This window comes from Eptesicus fuscus, chromosome 1, assembly GCF_027574615.1.
Source record: "Eptesicus fuscus isolate TK198812 chromosome 1, DD_ASM_mEF_20220401, whole genome shotgun sequence".
Taxonomy (NCBI): domain Eukaryota; kingdom Metazoa; phylum Chordata; class Mammalia; order Chiroptera; family Vespertilionidae; genus Eptesicus; species Eptesicus fuscus.
The window spans coordinates 77524465-77542385 of NC_072473.1; the positions used below are offsets into that span (position 1 = coordinate 77524465).

Consider the following 17921-nt stretch of genomic DNA (forward strand, 5'->3'; position numbering starts at 1 on the left):
TACAGTTTGATGTGTTGATATGTTTTGACATCTGTATATACAACTAACACTTGTGTAGTATTTCAGAAAATCTTATTTCTGTATTTTTAGCTACTCTTTGTTACATTTCACATGCACACATGACAAGGTGGCTTTAATTGGATTCAATATTATTTCTAGGATTAGTTCAATGCTTCCCATCTTCACATTAACCACTAAGAAAAGAATTCACCATTACCATATCCCAGATAGGGAAAATAATCTTAAAAAATTCCAGAGAAGATTATTTAAAGGGTTCATATTGATTGGTACATAGCATTTAAAACTAGGTCTTAAAATTAATGCTTCATTTATCATATTAGATTTCCAAAGGAACCACACTGTTATTCACTATCTGAGCATAGCATTTTTTAAAAATAACCCAATTTTTAAATGTAAAGTAATGTAGAGGCAAACAATTCCCAATACAATGTTCCTTTAGTGTATACAAAATGTTGATATCATAGGTGATGTAACATGTAGCTTTAAATGAGCTATTGTGCTATCACTATGTCTCACGCTATCTACTTTGGAAAGGCCAGTTTAGGAAACTGCTCTAAATGAACACTCAAAATCAATTTTAGATAATTCAAACTAATTATTTAAATTGTTTTATTGTTGGGGTATTCCACATTAATGGAGATATCATTCTTGTATGTTAAATAGTAACTAAAATGCATTGATATCACCTCTTCACCAGTTAAAAAGCTTGTCCATTGATTATATTTCACCTACATCCCACCTTGAAGAAATTTACAGGTAGACTTTTTCAGTTGTGTAATGAATCATATTTTAAGGTTCAATAAATAATATTCAACATCTTATTTTAATGATCATAAGGTAAATACTATATAATAATCTTATATAATAAAGAGGTAATATGAAAATTGACCCTCACTCCCTCGCACAAGATGGCCGCCCCCATGTGGTCAAAGATGGCTGCCACAAGATGGCTGGCAGGGGAGGGTAGTTGTGGGCAATCAGACCAGCAGGGGAGGGCAGTTGGGGGCGACCAGGCCAGCAGGGGAGGGCAATTAGAGGCGACCGGGCTGACAGGGGAGGGCAGTTGGGGCAACCAGGCCTGTAGGGGAGGGCAGTTAGGGGCAACCAGGTCGGCAGGGTAGGGCAGTTAGGGGTGACAGGCCAGCAGGGGAGGGCAGTTGGGGGCAATCGGGTTGGCAGGGGAGCAGTTAGGCATCGATCAGGCTGGCAGGGGAGCGGTTAGGGGGTGATCAGGCTGGCAGACAGGTGAGCAGTTGGGAGCCTGCAGTCCCGGATTGTGAGAGGGATGTCCAAGTGCTGGTTTAGTTGGACATCCCCCGAGGGGTCCCAGATTGGAGAAGGTGCAGGCTGGGCTGAGGAATACCCACCACCCAGTGCACAAATTTCATGCATCGGGCCTCTAGTCTTCTATAAGAAACTTTACTGACATTTACTTTATGTAGAATAAACTGCACCTATTTCAAGTATACAGTTTGATATGTTGATGTGTTTTGACATATGTATATACCCAGGACACCACCACAACAATCTAGAGCATTTCCATCATCCCAAAACTTTTCTTATACCCCTTTGTGCAATCCCACCAACATCCTGGACCTAGACTATCAGTAATTTGTTTTCCATAACCTAGAGATTAACTTTGCCTCTTCCTGACCTTCATATACTAGTAAATGGGATCATTCAATAGGAATTTTTGTGTCTGACTTCCTTCCAAGTTGAGTTATTTTTCTTTTTTTTAAATTTATATTTATTGTTGAAATTATTACAGACATCCCTTTCTCTCCCACCCCGCATTGACCCTCTCTACCCCTTTTCTGCCTTCATCTCACTATTGTCTGTGTCCATGGGTTATGGATGTATGATTAGAAGTTCATTGGTTGATCTCTTCCTACCCACCCTCCCTGCCTTCCCCCTGAGGGTCAACAGTTTGTTCATGCTTCTGAGTCTCTGGATCTATTTTTGTCCATCAGTTTATTTGGTTCATTAGATTCCACATATGAGTGAGATCATGTGATACTTACCTTTCTCTGACTGGCTTATTTCACTTAGCATAATAAGCTCCAGGTCCCTCTATGCTGTCTCAAAGGGTAAGAGATCCTTCTTTTTTACAGCTGCATAGAATTCCAATGTGTAAATATACACATCTTTTTTTATCCACTCATCTACTGATGGGCACTTGGGCTGTTTCCAGATCTTAGCTATTGTAGATAATGCTTCTATGAACATAGAGGCACATATATTCTTTCTGATTGGTGTTTCAGGTTTCTTAGGATATATTCTTCCTAGAAGTGGGATAAGTGGGTCAAATGGAAGTTCCATTTTTAATTTTTTGAGGAAACGCCATACTGTTTTCCATAGTGGCTGCACCAATCTGCATTCTCATCAGCAGTGTACTAGGGTTCCCTTTTGAATCCTTTTTAAGTGAAGTAATGAATATCTACTAATAATATCCAGATTTTCATGTAGAGGATTTTCTTAAACTGTGGAACCCTTTCTCTATATATTCTTCCTGTACAATAACTGAGACCCTAGGTTTTAAGATAGATTGACATTGAATTCACATTATACTTGTTCAGAGCCATGTAGAGAACAGATAGCAAGCTATAACTTATGTATTTTATTTGATGTGTGTTAATTTTAGCTAATCACATGGGTTCTTGAAGTATCTATAATTATATTCAGGCTAAATATATTATGATATATGGTGCCTTATGTGTATAAGAAGCAAATGATGGTCTTAAGAATGACCTAATATTTAGAGATTAAAAACTAAATACCAGCAGTATGAAAATTTCAACAATCAGAATGCCAAAGTAGGTGGAATTCACTTCTCCCTTCCACTTTTATGACAAAGGCAAATCACAAGAGACTGATATGTAATAGTCAACCACTACACCTCAAAATTTCTGGTGGATCAGTGCCAAACAAGATGAAAAGCACTCTTGGTGATCTTACAGAACTCTGTCTTATTAGCACTGTTCTGTTCAAAATATTAAATAGTTGGATCAGTGTTTTTTAACCTTTTTTGAGGTTATGGATCACCTTGAGAACCTGCTAAAAACTCTGGACCCCTCTTCTCTATAGAGAAATTCTTATACACAAAAAATGTTATATACAGTTTTAGATAAATTACACACAGCCTGAACCCAAGATTAAGAACCAATGACTTTGATAAAAACATGGAAGGCACACAATAAATCTATGTGTTTTGACATATGTATATACCCAGGACACCACCACAACAATCTAGAGCATTTACATCATCCCAAAACTTTTCTTATACCCCTTTGTGCAATCCCTAGAGGGAATGACTATTATGTTGTATGAATCATGACAAAAATGATCTTGATAGCCTGGAAGCTGAGCTGAAAATAACATAATGAATTTAACAAGACTAGAAGGAGAGGTCTGCATTTAAAAATAGAGTACATGTTGCCCATGCAGAAACCCTACCTGGGCAAGGTTGGAAAGTAGGTAATGTTAATCCAAAGTGGTATTTTTGGATCTCTCAGTGCCCTTCCTGGCTTTCTGGTGTCTTATTTTCCAAACATCCAGGATTCTCATGTGTCTTTTAGTTCAGTGACACACTCAGGTCTGCATTCCTCAGACAGGATTCAGTGCTCAGGACCCTTGCCATCTTTTCAAAAGGTAGCCATTCTGTAACCTGGTTTTGTCCAGTGAACATGATTTTTCATCATCCAGTGATGTCATTCAGGTTGTTAAGGACTTAGCTCTCTTAGGTGTATTTACCTTTAAACAGAGGACTGACTCTGGAACACAGACAATTCCTTAATCCAGAGTCTAAATGGTGGTTTTCAAGAATTGGAAAAATCCAGAGGGGGGTTATTTTTGGGAAAAGGAGACTTCTCAGCCCCTTCCAAGTCAAACCACATGGGTTACAATCTACTTTACCACAAGGCCACCCTGGGTCAGTGTGACTTTCATCTCAGTCTCCTTAGCCTTCTGTTTAGTATATCCATAATATACCATATATTTATGTTTTCAATGAGTCCTGAGACCCTATAATATATGTAATAGTAACATTTTCACTAAATCTTAACTTGGACAGAAAATGGACTCATGTTAAAAGAGCCTTGCAATACGTGAACATTTTTTTCTGCTTATCAGTGGCTCAGAAAATAAGTAATGGAATAGGTCATTACTTGAATATTCTGATTAAACTTCAACCAAATTATGTCAGCATAATTCTTATTCAGAGAAGGTACTACCTGATTTATTTTGCCATAGGTAGTTAAAGTTTAAGTGAGCAGTCCCAACCAAATTAAAAACCAGCCTTGGGCTTCTTAATTATTCACTTCTTACCACCCAAAAATATTTCCCCAAACTTCTCTCCTCTCTTTGTTTCTGCATTTAGCAACTAGGATATGCTAAAGTCAACAGAAAAGCTTCTTGGCTGTAGGTCCCTATTCTCCTAAATTCATCTTTTTATTTAGTCACCCATGGGATATTTATTGAATGGCTACTATGAACTAGGTATTATGGCTAGTGATACAATGGTGAGCAAATTCAGAGCTAGCTCTAGTACATATAAAGCTTTGCTATGTTGCCTAGCTGGGGTGGCTCAGTGGTTGAGCATTGACCTATGAACCAGGAGGTCAGGGTTCGATTCCTGGTCAGGGCATATGCCCAGGTTGGGGACTCAATCCCCGGTGAGAGGGGTGCAGGAGGCAGCTGATGGATGATTCTCTCTCATCATTGATGTTTCTCTCTCTCCCCCTCTCCCTTTCTCTTTGAACAATAAAATATATACGTTTAAAAAGGCTTTGCTGTAACAAGTTCTTGTATGTTATCAACAGTGGTGTGTTGACTCTAGGGGAGAAAGGCTGGATTTGTACTGCAAATCATAGTGATTTGTAATGAAAAAGGACTAAAACATAGTAATGCTCGGGCTAAGAAACAATGTACAGGTGTGAGCAAAAGTAGGTTTATAGTTGTGAGTACATTAAACAGAATATATTCTTGTATTATTATTATTGCATTATTTTCTATATGAACAACTGTAAACTTACTTTTGCCCACCCCTGTATATTGATAGCTCCTATGTCCTTTTAGAGTACCAGGTGACCTATCCTCTCAATATTGTAAGTTGAGAAGTTAAAATTTGCAGTTCTTATACGGGCCTGTGTGTAACTCAAGTTTGATGAACTTCCAGTAAAAAGAGCTAAAAGAGCTTGAAGGGAGATTTGATATCAACAGTACTCAACCTATTCCAAACCCAGAGCACCTGAGGGTGATAACATACACATTGGCTCACTCCTGAAAATGATGGGGTGGAAGCAGGAGAAAATGCAGAATTACATTCTTGGTGGGGGAGACAGGAAGGGGTAAATGTAGTTTTAAAAAGCTAGGTCACGACTAAATACATCCAGCCAATCTCCAGAGGAGAATCTCTGAGTGAAGAGAGATAAAATAATTTGCCTGAGATTATGTAAAGTCAAGACTAGACCCCAAATTCTGATTCCCAGTGTAATGTTCTTTCAACTGCACCAAACTACTAATTCCAATGAAACAAACCCAACTTTTAGTAATAAATAGTTGTTTTACAATGTCTATGTGCTGGAAAACAGGTCTTATAAAACGTTCAAACCAATCAATAAAGACTCAATAATCCCACTTGTCTTTGAAGCTTTGGTTTAAAAACAAAGAATTCAGAGATGATAATGAAGGCAATCTGATCAATATTCAAGGTCATCAATATTATTAGTTTATACATATCAGTGATTTACATGTTGTTAACAAGCCACTTCATTTAAAATGGCAATGGCCTACAAATTGTCTGAGGTTTAGTTCCAGCTGTATTGCTTATTAAAGAACTAGGATGAATTTTCTTTTACTACAGACAATGAACTTAATATAGTGGAACCTTGGTTCTCAAACTTTGTCCTGGAATGCTGTTCGAGAAGTGATTTGTTCAAAAACCCAAACATTTTTTCTCACTAGAAATAATGTAAATTGAATTAATCTGTTCCAGACCCCCAAATGACTCTGTTTTTACCTTTCTTATATACAGTACATGTCTAATGCACTGTTTAATCTGTAAACATTTTAAAAACAAAAAGGACATAAAATGTAAATGAAAATATAACAACAAGGAAATGAAATGTACAGTAAATCACTCTCATCACTCATTCCAGGGTGTCTTTTAGGTCAGATGCAGCATTTTAACTTTTTCACATATCATTGCCTCCGAAATGCTATCACCAACTAACTGCTTTTTGTTTATCCAAATCAACATTTTTTCTACCTCTTCAATTGCCTGTGATCATTGTTTTGTGAGCACTTTCACACCATTAGCAATATCAGCACTCTTGATGGCCTCTTTATGTTTTAAAATTGAGCTAATTGTACATTTCGCCATGCCATACTCGGTAGCCAGACCACCTCTATTATATTTTGCAATTATTTATTTTTAAAGCTCTATCGTTCTCACAACTTTTCTTTTCACTTTGCTGCTATCACTAACCCATGATGACTTACTGTATGTATCCTATATGATAAAAGGGTAATATGCAAATTGACCCTAACAGCAGAACAACTGGGAATGACTGGTCACTATGACGTGCACTGACCACCAGGGGGCAGACGCTCAATACAAGAGCTACCCCTTGGTGGTCAGTGTGCTCCCACAAGGGGAGCTCCGCTCAGCCACAAGTAGGGTGCTGTGAGCACAGTGGCAGTGGCGGAAGCCTCTCCTGCCTCCGAGGCAGCGCTAAGGATGTCCAACTGCGGGTTAGGCTAACTCCCCATTAGTTGGACATCCCCCGAGGGCTCCTGGGCTACCAGAGGGATATCTGACTGCCAGCTTAGGCCCGATCCCCCAGGGAGCAGGCCTAAACCAGCAGGTAGACATCCCCTGAGGAGTCCCAGACTGCGAGAGGGCGCAAGCCCGGCTGAGGGACCCCCCGCCCCCCCCCCGCCCAGTGCACAAATTTTTGTGCACCGGGCTTCTAGTTTAATAATAATAAGCAACAACAAAAGCAAAAACACACAAAAATATTCACAGCACAAGTTCCTAAGATATTAAATGAACAATGTGAAGTTTAGCAGTAAACTCATACTCATGCATTCTCTCTTTTGTCACCTGAGAGATGTCTGACTGTTCATACAGGTATCAGCGTGAAAGGGTTGTAGGCTCAATAACTGAAGTTTTGTTTGACAACCAAGACATTTTTTTCTCTTGAACAACTTAGTCCAGAAACAAGTTCTGCAAGATGGGAGACATTCGAGAACTGAGGTTTGACTATATTTATGAAGAGTAATTTCCTTCAGTCCTAACAGGCTGTATTAGGTACAACTTTAATCATGCTAAAAAATATTGGAAAGAAATTACTTCCCCTATCATCAATTCTATCCCTGGTATTCAACAAAGTTTACTTCCATGAAGAAGATGCTTCTCTGATTAATATTTGTAAAGATTAGCACTCAAAATATTTATGTAAAAAGGGTTTGCAAATTAACAACAGTTTGTGTTTATAAAAGTCATTTTAGCTACTGGTCATGAAGTCTATGACCCCAAATTAATGTAAGTTTGTGGGCTCACTTACTTTAAGCAATATTTGAAGCACAAAGTTCAAAATTAAAAAAATAATTTGAAGAGTCACTTGGAGGTCATTAGATTTTATGACTAGTAATAATTTAAAAGCATTTCCCTAAATTGAGATTAAGTTTACACTTATTAATTTCCTTTGACTCCACATTTAATTAGCAATTCAGAAAATTACTGTTTTTTAAAGATTTTAAAATGCCTCAGTTCAAGCTTCACTAATTTTATTAACTTTAGAGCTACCAAAAACTGAGAAATGTTTTTTATGAAGGACTTTAAGGTTTTAGTGGATGTTTAACTGATTTGAAAGAAAATTGGGAGATTCTCTCAACATTTTATTTTTTTAGTTTCTGAAATACAAATCAAAGTACATTTTTTGTAACAAAGCATGTTAACAAGCTTTACATTCTTTTCAATACAGGATGACTTAATATAGGTACTTTAAAACTTCCTTTTTAAAAATAACACATTTTAAGGAGGGAAACAGTTTATTAAAAGATACATGGGTACACAAGCTACCATTTTATTATTTTAGTGCTTCTGAATACCAAACTTGGAATAACAGGTCCTCCAACTGAAAATTTGGTCCTCTAAAATATATAAGTATTCTCCCATAACAAAAATAAATTAAACGTACTGCTGAAAAAACAGCAATTTTTGGTATAGGCCTCTGAGTGAGCTTGCAAAACAAGTTACGATGTGTTTCAACTGGACAGAAGGAACATTCTAGAATCCACCTTAAAACATTTGGCAGAACAACTGGCCTGAGGCTACTGGGGTTGTTCTGCCTCAGAGGGGGACAGAGGGTGCACGTGATAGTGCTAAAGTCTCACAATAGCCACAGAATCACTTACTCAAAATTAACCAAAATTCTATATAGACTATACAACAACAGTAGAACAATTTCAACAGTTATTAAATGCCTGGAAAGCAAATTGTAAACTCAGAAGAACAAATATCTCAGCAGGAACAATATTCAAAATGTTTATAAGACTTTGAAGGTGAAAAAAAGTCATCATTCATAGATGATGTCTTATGCACAAAGAACATTTGTTGCCAGGACACTGGGGACAACCACAAAACATACAAAGTAAGAATAAATCCAAGCTGTTTAACCTTCAACCATTCCCTTGAGTGTTAAACCCAGCCCACCTTTGGCCACTTGCAGGGGTGTCTTTTCTTCTTTATTCTCAATGTAAATACTTGCTCCATGGGACACCAGCAGTTTTGCTTCTTCCACTCTCTCCTCATCACAGGCTAAGTGTCTGAAATTGAGGACCACAAAGACTGATAAATCACTACTACTTCTACATAATGCTAGGGCTTGCTGATGGGTATTCTATAGCGCATATTATTAGGTAGTATGATATTAGGAAGCTATTTAATCAGGAAAGCAAAATCAACTTGCATGGGGAAGAGTGTTTATAAGTTAAAATAGAGTAAAATGGCCTTAGAATACCAGATCATAAATCATAATTCTGGTCCTAAGGCAATAAAAGAAGGGATCTAAATGCCAGCCTAAGAAACAACTTCCTTATTCTACTGAGATTAGAAGTAATTTTCATCAAACACATGCAATCACATTCATGGTTGGAATTTAGAAAAGTCCCCATTCATAATCTTCTTAAAAGGATTTCATATGGTTTATATTTTGGAAAAGCATTTTGAAAGAGTTTATCTCATTTGATCCTTATAACTACCTTGGTATTACTATTAACATTTTACAGTTGAATTGTGATAGTAGTTAAAGTCCTTGCCTATGATGACATGACTGAGGAGTAACTGAAAGAACTTTTCTTGGCATTTATAGTTTGCCAGGCAGGGTATTAGACACTTTACATGTTATTTTATTTAAACCTCACAACAATCTACTGAGAAAGGAATTATTATCCTCATATTATAGATGAGGAAGTTAAAGACTCAGGAAGGTTAAGTAACTACTTGAAGTTACTTAATATAAGTATTTAATATAGCTGGTAAGTGGCCGTGTTTGTAAATCCTAGGCTGTTCCCAGACCCTATACTGCTTGACTTCTAGATTTCTCCAGGCCACTGTGCCTTTCTAGTTATGGAGAAAAGAGCTATATGCAAGTATTTCTAAATGGAGTCACTCAGAACTACAGAAAATATTTTTAAAACTAAGAGTTAAGAAAACATTATTTTTTATAAGTTGCTTTAAAGTCAAATTTGAAAAGGTTGAGTCTCACTTTGGACTAAAAATAGGACATTTCTGGTTCAAAAAAAGTCACCATTCAATAAAGAAGAAGAAAAATGGACAAGAATGCAGAAAAAAATATCAAGGTAGATGATGGCTTCAGGCCTTAAACATAAATCAGTTCCAAATGGATTTGAGTTAAATGAAAAACAGTGACAATAAATATCAACTACAACCTATGGTACAATAAAATACAGGTGAATATTTAACTAATTTCAGGGTGAGGAAAGACTTTCTAGTCATGAGGAAAGATAAATAGGTTTGACTACATAGTGACTTCTGTTATTTAAAAAAAATCATGAACAACATGAAAAGACAAACTGGAAAAATATTTTCAACTAACATGGCAGAGAAGGCATATTTTTACTATGTCAAGTCAAAGGTACTTAAAAAAACCAGTAAAAAAATTTAATTCCCCAAAAGGAAATAAAAAGGGACACAAAGTTATAACTTATAAGAGAAATGGCATTAGTTGTAGGCATTAAAAATGTTTCTATTCACTGTTAATAAAAATGTATTTAATATAATTGGTAAGTGGCTGAGTTTGTAAACAATGAAACACCATTTTTCATACAAAAAAAGGATATTTTCAGTGTTGGTGAGGGGGTAATAGGCACTCTCAACCTGCTATTGGGAAGGTACAATGATATTCCTCTGGAAGCAATTTAGCAATATATAGCAATAATCTTAAAACTTATGTATTTGTTGACCCAGAAATTATACTTCTAGGAGTCTATACTAAGGCAATAATCAGCAATATGGCCAAAAACTTTTGTATATAGTTGGTCAATGTAGCATTATTTATAACAGTGGAAAACTAAAAAAAAACACCCTTTAAATATACAGTAATATAGGAATGATTAAGTTATGAACATCCATAAAATTGAACTGTACATAGTCATTCAAACATGTTTTAAAAATACTTAATAACATTAGGTGAAAAGAACAAGATATAAAATTACATGCACAGTATGATCCCAATGAAAAAAAAAAGTAAAATATGCAATTGCATATAAAAGACTGGGTGGAAATACATAAAAATGTTATCAGTGGTGGATTCTGGGTGGCAAGATGATAGGCATTTTTAAATCTTATCTTTATATTTTTGTGTACTTTCAAATGTTTTTGCCATAAACATGTATTACATTTACAAACACAATAAATAAAAGGAAACGATGTGTAATAATTAGTGCAAGAGGGCTAATATCAGGTAGAATACAAATGATTGTTACTTGTTACTTACAGAGGAGTGTTACCCTCAGTGTCTTGGATGTTTGTGGATGCTTTGTAGTACAGAAGGATATGAATCATCTTCAAGTTACCCTTGGCTGCCGCCCGGTGCATAGCTGTAGCCTCATAATGGTCCTTAGCATCTGGATTAGCCCCCCCTTCCAGTAACATGACAGCGATCTGGAAAGAAGGAGAAGAAAACTATGCAGAGATATATTTGTGTTTGCATAGAGGTTCAGAACTCAAAAGAAGTTGCCTAGGAACAAAACCCTACCTCGTGCCTGTTTTTGGAAGCTGCATAATGTAGGGGAGTACAGCCATTTTGATTGACAGCATTCACTTGAGCACCTCTTCCCAGAAGGGCTCTTACAATCTCATCCCGGCCAGCAGAAGCGGCAATATGAAGAGGAGACCAACCAGCCTGTAAAAGAGGTGGGCCATACAAAACCAGGGGAGAAAGGCACAAGGATTAATACTAACATTTGGGCAGGGTTTACAAAGAGCTGAAAGACAATATAAAAAAATTATGGGTGGGATAAACCCAAATTAATTTAATAAAACAACCATGTAATGACAAAAAACAAACAAGCAAACAATAACATTCTTCCTTTTCCCCTCATTAAGCACTGTAGAAAATGTGGAAAGCAGATGTACACACACACACACAAAAAAAGAAAAACCACCCATAATCCCATAATATAGAGGTGATGATACTCAATAATTATAATGTATTTTCAAATTGGGATCATAGAATATCAAGTTCTGTGAGTTGCATTTTCCAAAATTTCCACTTATCATTTTGTTGTGAGAATTTTTCTGTCATTCTTTAGAATCATAACTTTATTGGTTACATATTATTTTATCATATGGACATACCTACAGCATCCAACTGTTCCTTTATTAAATTGTTCTTATTTCTTTGCTAATATAAGAATTACTTCAGGTAGCATCCTTGAAAAGGAATTTCTGCCTACAAAAAAGCTTGCATCCTTATTATTCACAAGTCTTATCCTAATATCAGGCCTGGTACACGAATTTGTGCATAGGTGGGATCTGGCCAGCTCACCCCAATTGGGGCCAGCCGGCCAGGGGGAGGGGCCATGGAAGGTTGGCCATCCCTGTCCCCATTGGGCTGGTTGGCCGGCCGAAGTGCGCATCATAGTGACCGGTCATTCCAGTTGTTCCAGTCGCTTGGCTTTTATATATACATATAGATAACCAAAATCATTACATAAATCTCTACATAACAAAAAAGATATCTAGGTCCTCATAATTCAGGCAATATTTACCCCCCAGAAATTCCCAACATAATAAAAACGGTCTGTAGTCTATTAGAAGTCATTGTAATAAGCCTTGATCTGCATGTTTACCTTAAATTACAGGGTATTAGTAGCAAAACTAATATTTTAAAATAATGCAACTACCAGTCCTGTGCTTAGTCACCAGGGCCATATTGTAATTTTCTAGTAACAAAGGTTACAATTTTGTTTGTAAGCTTAATACTCAGGCTTCAGTAAACAATAGTCTGAAGTCTACAGATAACTGGGAATTTACCAACTCTATCTAGTACTCACATCATCTTTATCATTCACTGGCACTTCAAGTTGCAGCAAGAATTCAACAATTTCTGTATGTCCCGCTGAGCATGCCCAATGCAATGCAGTTCTGCTATCCTACATGGGAAAGAGAGAAGCAATAAGATCAACATTCTTGAAGAGAAATAGAAGAATTAAGGTAAGAAAGCAGAAAACGGTAAGATTGGGCCCAGCAAATCTATAGTTTGGAAACTAGAAGTGGAGATCACTGGATCCTCAGGTAGGTAACCTTAAACCATATTATTACTAATATAAGAGAGACCAAGTTTTTAGTTAACATGGGGAGAAACTGATTTGAATGCTTGTGGCAGAAATAGAGCTTTGGCTGTTTACTATTTAATCATTTATGTACACTTTTATGTCAGACACTGCTAGATGTACATGTCTCATTTAATCCTCACGATCCTATACAGTGGATATTATCCCCATTTTACAGATGAAGAAACTAAGACTCCTCAGGGTAAGCAACTAATCCAAGGTCACACAGCTAGTAAATGGTGAAAGTGGGATACAAATTGCTGTCTGAATCTGAAATTTCTAGATTTTCTAGAAAGAACAAATGTATCTTGTGGGGAAGAAATGTTAATAAATAGTTGAGGTTTTCTGCATATCCATCTAAAAACACACACCACACACAGAATTTATTTTTTCAAAAAAAATAATAAGTTGATAGTCATATTTTTGTAAGGGAATCCCTTTTTGCATTGACTGCTATATTTTTTAGCCCTAGGTAAAATATAATGGTATTTTAAACTTTATAGCAAGAAGTTCCAATACATAAAAATAGAGGGAATATAATAGCAACCCATATGCCTATCACCTAGATTTAATATTTTGCCATATTTGCGTCATCAAATGTTTTCCTTGCTATTTAAAAAAAAAATCCTAAATATCATAATTTTTCATCCCTAAGTATTTCAATATCTAAAAAACAGATACTTTCCTACATAGCTCTGAGACCGTTATTATACCTATTAAAATTAGCACTAACTCTAAAAAATTAAAAAATTAACACTAACTCCTTTATAACATGCAATACCCAGTCTGTATTCAATTGTCCCCCAAATGTCTTTTTTTTGTTGTTGTTGTTAATCCTCACTCGAGGATGTTTTTCCATTGATTTTTAGAGAAAGTGGAAGAGAGAGGGAAAGACAGAGAAATATCAATGTGAGAGAAACACATCAATTGGTTGCCTCCTGCAAGTGCCCCGACCAGGGCCAGGCCTGGGAGGAGCCTGCAACCGAGATATGTGCCCTTGACCTGAATCCCGGGACCCTTTGGTCTGCATGCCAATGCTCTATCCACTGAGCAAACCGACTAGGGCCCCCAAATGTCTTTTCAAAGTTGGCTTGTTGCAATCAGGATCCATACAAGGTCCACAAGTTGCATTTGGCTATGTTTCTTAGGTCTCTTGATCTTGAATAGCTTCCCCCTTTTTATGCCACTGACTTGATGAAAATGGTTGGAAGTATTATTTGACCTTAATTTAATATTATTAAATTAAGTTAAAATATTAAATATTGCCAGACCATATGAAGATAAATTAGACAAAGGTAAAACCATTTTCAGGTTAAGCAATAAAGGAAAGTTCCAGGAGAAAAAGGTCTCCTGACTACTAATTCTCTTCCCAAAGACACAAAAAGGAGAGATCTCTAAGTACGTGACACTGTCTCACTAGTGCTTAGCATGGTGCCTGTCAAATAGGAGGCAATCTATAAATATTATTGGCTTACTAAGGGCACTGTGAATCTTGCTTGGAAACTCAGGGTGAATGCATGAGGATCCTTTGAGCAGGAGGGCAGAAAGAAACACTTCCCAAAGTCCATTCACTTTTGTTCTGCCTCTGCCTAGAATGCCCATTTCATCCTCCAAGGAAATCCCACTCATCCTGCAAGGCCTCACAACCTTTGCAAAGCCTTTTCAATTACAACGTTCGGCTTTTCTAAGGGAGATTAAAGCAGGTTCTCCCATTACATGTTCTGAAAGTTCTACGTAAACTTCTCTCCCGAGTTTTTAACCTCAATTTGTAATTGGACATTTGATTTGGGAGTACTATATGCATCTCCGCTTCTTCCACTCCACTGTCTCCCCAACTCTAAGCAAACTGTCTAGCACTGAAGAGGCGTTCGGTTACTCGTGTTTCGTTGAATAAAATCACTTGTAAAAGTAAAGGCACCCATATATTTTTAAAGCTTTCCTCCTCAGGGACATCTCAAAAGATTTGGCATTTCTGAGAAACACAGTAAACGTTCTAGAAATATCCAAAATTCAGGGAGCTAAGTACTGGGCTAAAAATAAAAGAAAAGAAAAGAAATCTGAGGATTGCGGGACTAGTTCCAACCGCCCGATTCTGAGTCCTGAGGTGACCCAGGGTGAGGATGGGGCGACAGGGGCGGGGATCTGGCCCTCAGGAAATCTGCCTCCGCTTGGGCCGCGCCAGGCAGCCACGTTGGTCTCTACGTCACCGCTGCCGCCGGCGAAAAGGCCCCAGCGCTGCTTTACCTGGTCAGTTCTAGTAGCCAGGGATTTATCGGCCAGGATCTTCTCCTTCAACTCCTGCAGCTTTCCGCTGTAGGCCAGATTGCAGACCATTAGGTTAGACACAAACCCCTCCATTTCGTTTTCCCAGGATCTCCGTAAAGTAGGACCTAGACCTCACGTAGCCGCCTCCTATTGCCAATCAAAAGAACTGACAGAGCTCCACCAATCACCGACCTCGTTCCGTCGCTCCTTTCCCCGTCGCAGGGCGCCTCTGGGAGTTGCAGTTTGAGCTCGATTCCAGGCTGGGAGGCGCCTTTGCCGCTCTTATCAACTCTGCCCCTAGCAGCACAAAACTACAAGTCCCAGGGTCCCTTGCGGCCACCACAGTCAAGTGGCCAGTGGAATTGGCCCAGGATGACAGCTGGAGAATGGAGTCAGGTACTGGGACCCGCTTCGTGGGGAACCGGGGTGGGTGGTCGCTGTGGGGCATTGAGTTGGCTGCGCGAAACGGGTGCAGAATCATGGCAAGAGAGTTATGGGAGCCTAGAGGTCCTGTCGGACGGGGAGCCTGACCTGCAGTGGCAGGCGGAAGGGACAACAGTAGGAGCTGAGTATTATCTCCTGAGCTCTTACTGGTGGCTTTGGCCACCCTCCCCCTCCCTGCCGCTAGCACAGGACTGGAAAGAAGTGGGGATTAATTATTTTGACATCTTGTCGGAGAGACATCAGGACAGAATTCTGTCACAGCAGTGTTAGCATTTGGCACCACAGTAAGGTGATGAGCCAGGGTGATGCCAGAGGCAGGGTGTGATGCCATAGGAGCCCTCAGTGAGTTCATGGCCTGGTAACATCACAATTTGATGAGGGTCATCTTGATACTGTGGTATGGTGTTGGCCCTTTAATATTGTGGTTATAATGATGACATCGAGGCTTTGCTAGAACTATGCTAATAGTGTTTCTGTTTATGGAAATCCCAAATAATGCCATAGCAGAAGAGATGCAAGGCTTATCCTTTATAGGACATATCCAGAAGGACAGTATGTCAAAACTAGTTAACGATACGAATACACTCAAGAAAGAGAATGATTATATTTATCTTGTTATGGTGTAGAACACGTCTTGGCAAACTTTCTGTAAATAGCCAGATAGTAAATATTTTAGGCTTTGCGGGCCAAAAGGCAAAATCCTGGATAATTTGTAGGTACTTATATATCGAGAGAAAACAAATTTTAACAAATGTTTAGTTATGAATTTCAAAATATAATGGTAATAATAGAGTACTTTTTTGTAATACAGGACTACTAGTGTGAATAATGGAATGGAGGGGGTGCTAAATTTGTTTAATTTGGGTTCATAGTCAGTGTTCCCTATTATCAAAATTGTTCCAAATGTTCATCTGTTAATACTGATCGATAATGATATTTTACCCATTTCATTTTGTAAATGTCTTTTCACATAGATAGGGACTTCCAAATACTGATATCAATCCAGAAACATATTCTTGTTAACTTTTGAACACATTTTTATTTCAGAATAACTTTAGATTTGTAGAAAAGTTGCAAAGATAGTAGAGTTCCTGTGTACTTCTCACTCATTTCCCCCTATTGTCCTTTTTCTATTTTTAACAGCATTTTTTGTGATATATTTTACATATCATAAAATTCATCCATTGCAAGTGTATAATTAAATTATTTTTAGTAACTTACTGAATGGCTCAGCCATCATCATAATCAGTTTTAGAACATTTTCACTCCCCCAGTAATATCCCTCAGTTAATCCTTATTCCCACTCCCTGCCCCAGGTAACCAGTAATCTTCTTTCTGGCTCTATAAATTTGCCTATTCTGGACATTTCATCTAAATGAAATCATACAATATGGGGTCTTTTTTGCTTGGCTTCCTTCACTTAGCATAATATTTTTGAGGTTCATCTATATTATAGCATGTATTTGTACTTTATTGCTTTTTATTGCCGAACAGTATTCCATTTTATGGATATAATACATTTCGTCTATCTACTCACTAGTTGATAGATATGCAGGTTGTTTCCAATTTTTGGCTATTGTGAATAATGCTGATAAGTGCATTTGTGTGCAAGTCTTCATGTAGACATATGTTTTCATTTCTCTTTGATATATGCGTAAGGCTGGAATTACTGGATCATATGGCAAATTTATGCTTAACTTTTAAAGAAATTGCAAAACTGTTTTCCAAAGCAGTATCACTATTTTGTATTTCCAATAGCAATGTATGAGAGTGTCTATTTCTACACATCCTCACCAACATTTCTTATCATCTGTCTTTTTATTATAGCCAGGCTAAATGTGTGTGAAATGATATCTCATTGTGGTTCTAACTTGCACTTCTTTAATGACTAATAATAATGAGCATCTTTTTGTGTGCTTATTAGTCATTCGTATATCATCTTCAGTGCAATATATGCTTATATATTTTTCCATTTTTAAATTGAGTTGTTGTCTTCGGTTTCTTTTTATTGTTGAGTTGTAAGAAGTATTTATGTATTCTGGATATAAGTCCCTGTCAGATATATGAAATGTAGATATTTTCTCCCAGTCTGTTGCTTGTCTTTTCATTTTCTTAATGTTGTCTTTTGAAGTGCAAAAGGTTTGAATTCTGATGGGGTTCAATTGATCATTTTTTCTTTTACGGACCATGCTTCTTGTTGTACACTTTTTATAAGTGTGCAATTTAATAACCATTAGTATATTTTAGAGCTGTGTTATCATCACCAAAATCTTATTTAAAACATTTCCATTACCCGAGAAGGAAACCTCATGTGCATTTTCAGTCACTTC

At 37.4% G+C, this 17921-nt stretch overlaps 2 protein-coding genes across 4 annotated transcripts in view; one reads left to right on the forward strand and one right to left on the reverse strand.

Moving 5' to 3' along the window:
- Positions 1-7905: 7905 nt before the first annotated feature.
- Positions 7906-15292, reverse strand: PSMD10 (proteasome 26S subunit, non-ATPase 10). 2 transcript variants are annotated; one of them, XM_008156304.3, is made up of 5 exons: positions 15127-15292; positions 12604-12702; positions 11304-11450; positions 11043-11209; positions 7906-8850 (listed from the first exon to the last, which is right to left on the reverse strand). In XM_008156304.3, exons 1-5 carry the CDS (start codon positions 15238-15240, stop codon positions 8697-8699), a joined length of 681 nt encoding a protein of 226 aa, XP_008154526.1. In that variant the 5' UTR covers positions 15241-15292; the 3' UTR covers positions 7906-8696. The 2 variants fall into 2 exon arrangements, with proteins under 2 accessions (XP_008154526.1, XP_054579037.1); XM_054723062.1 differs by having other exon boundaries at positions 11043-11230.
- A 198-nt stretch (positions 15293-15490) lies between these two features.
- ATG4A (autophagy related 4A cysteine peptidase) overlaps positions 15491-17921 on the forward strand; it is a 78608-nt gene continuing 76177 nt past the window's right edge. The window contains exon 1 of one of the 2 annotated variants that reach the window (XM_054722984.1): positions 15491-15543. The gene's annotated coding sequence lies outside the window, so the exon portion shown is untranslated. The remainder of the gene's footprint in view (positions 15544-17921) is intronic. The other variant, XM_054722935.1, reaches the window with a different exon arrangement.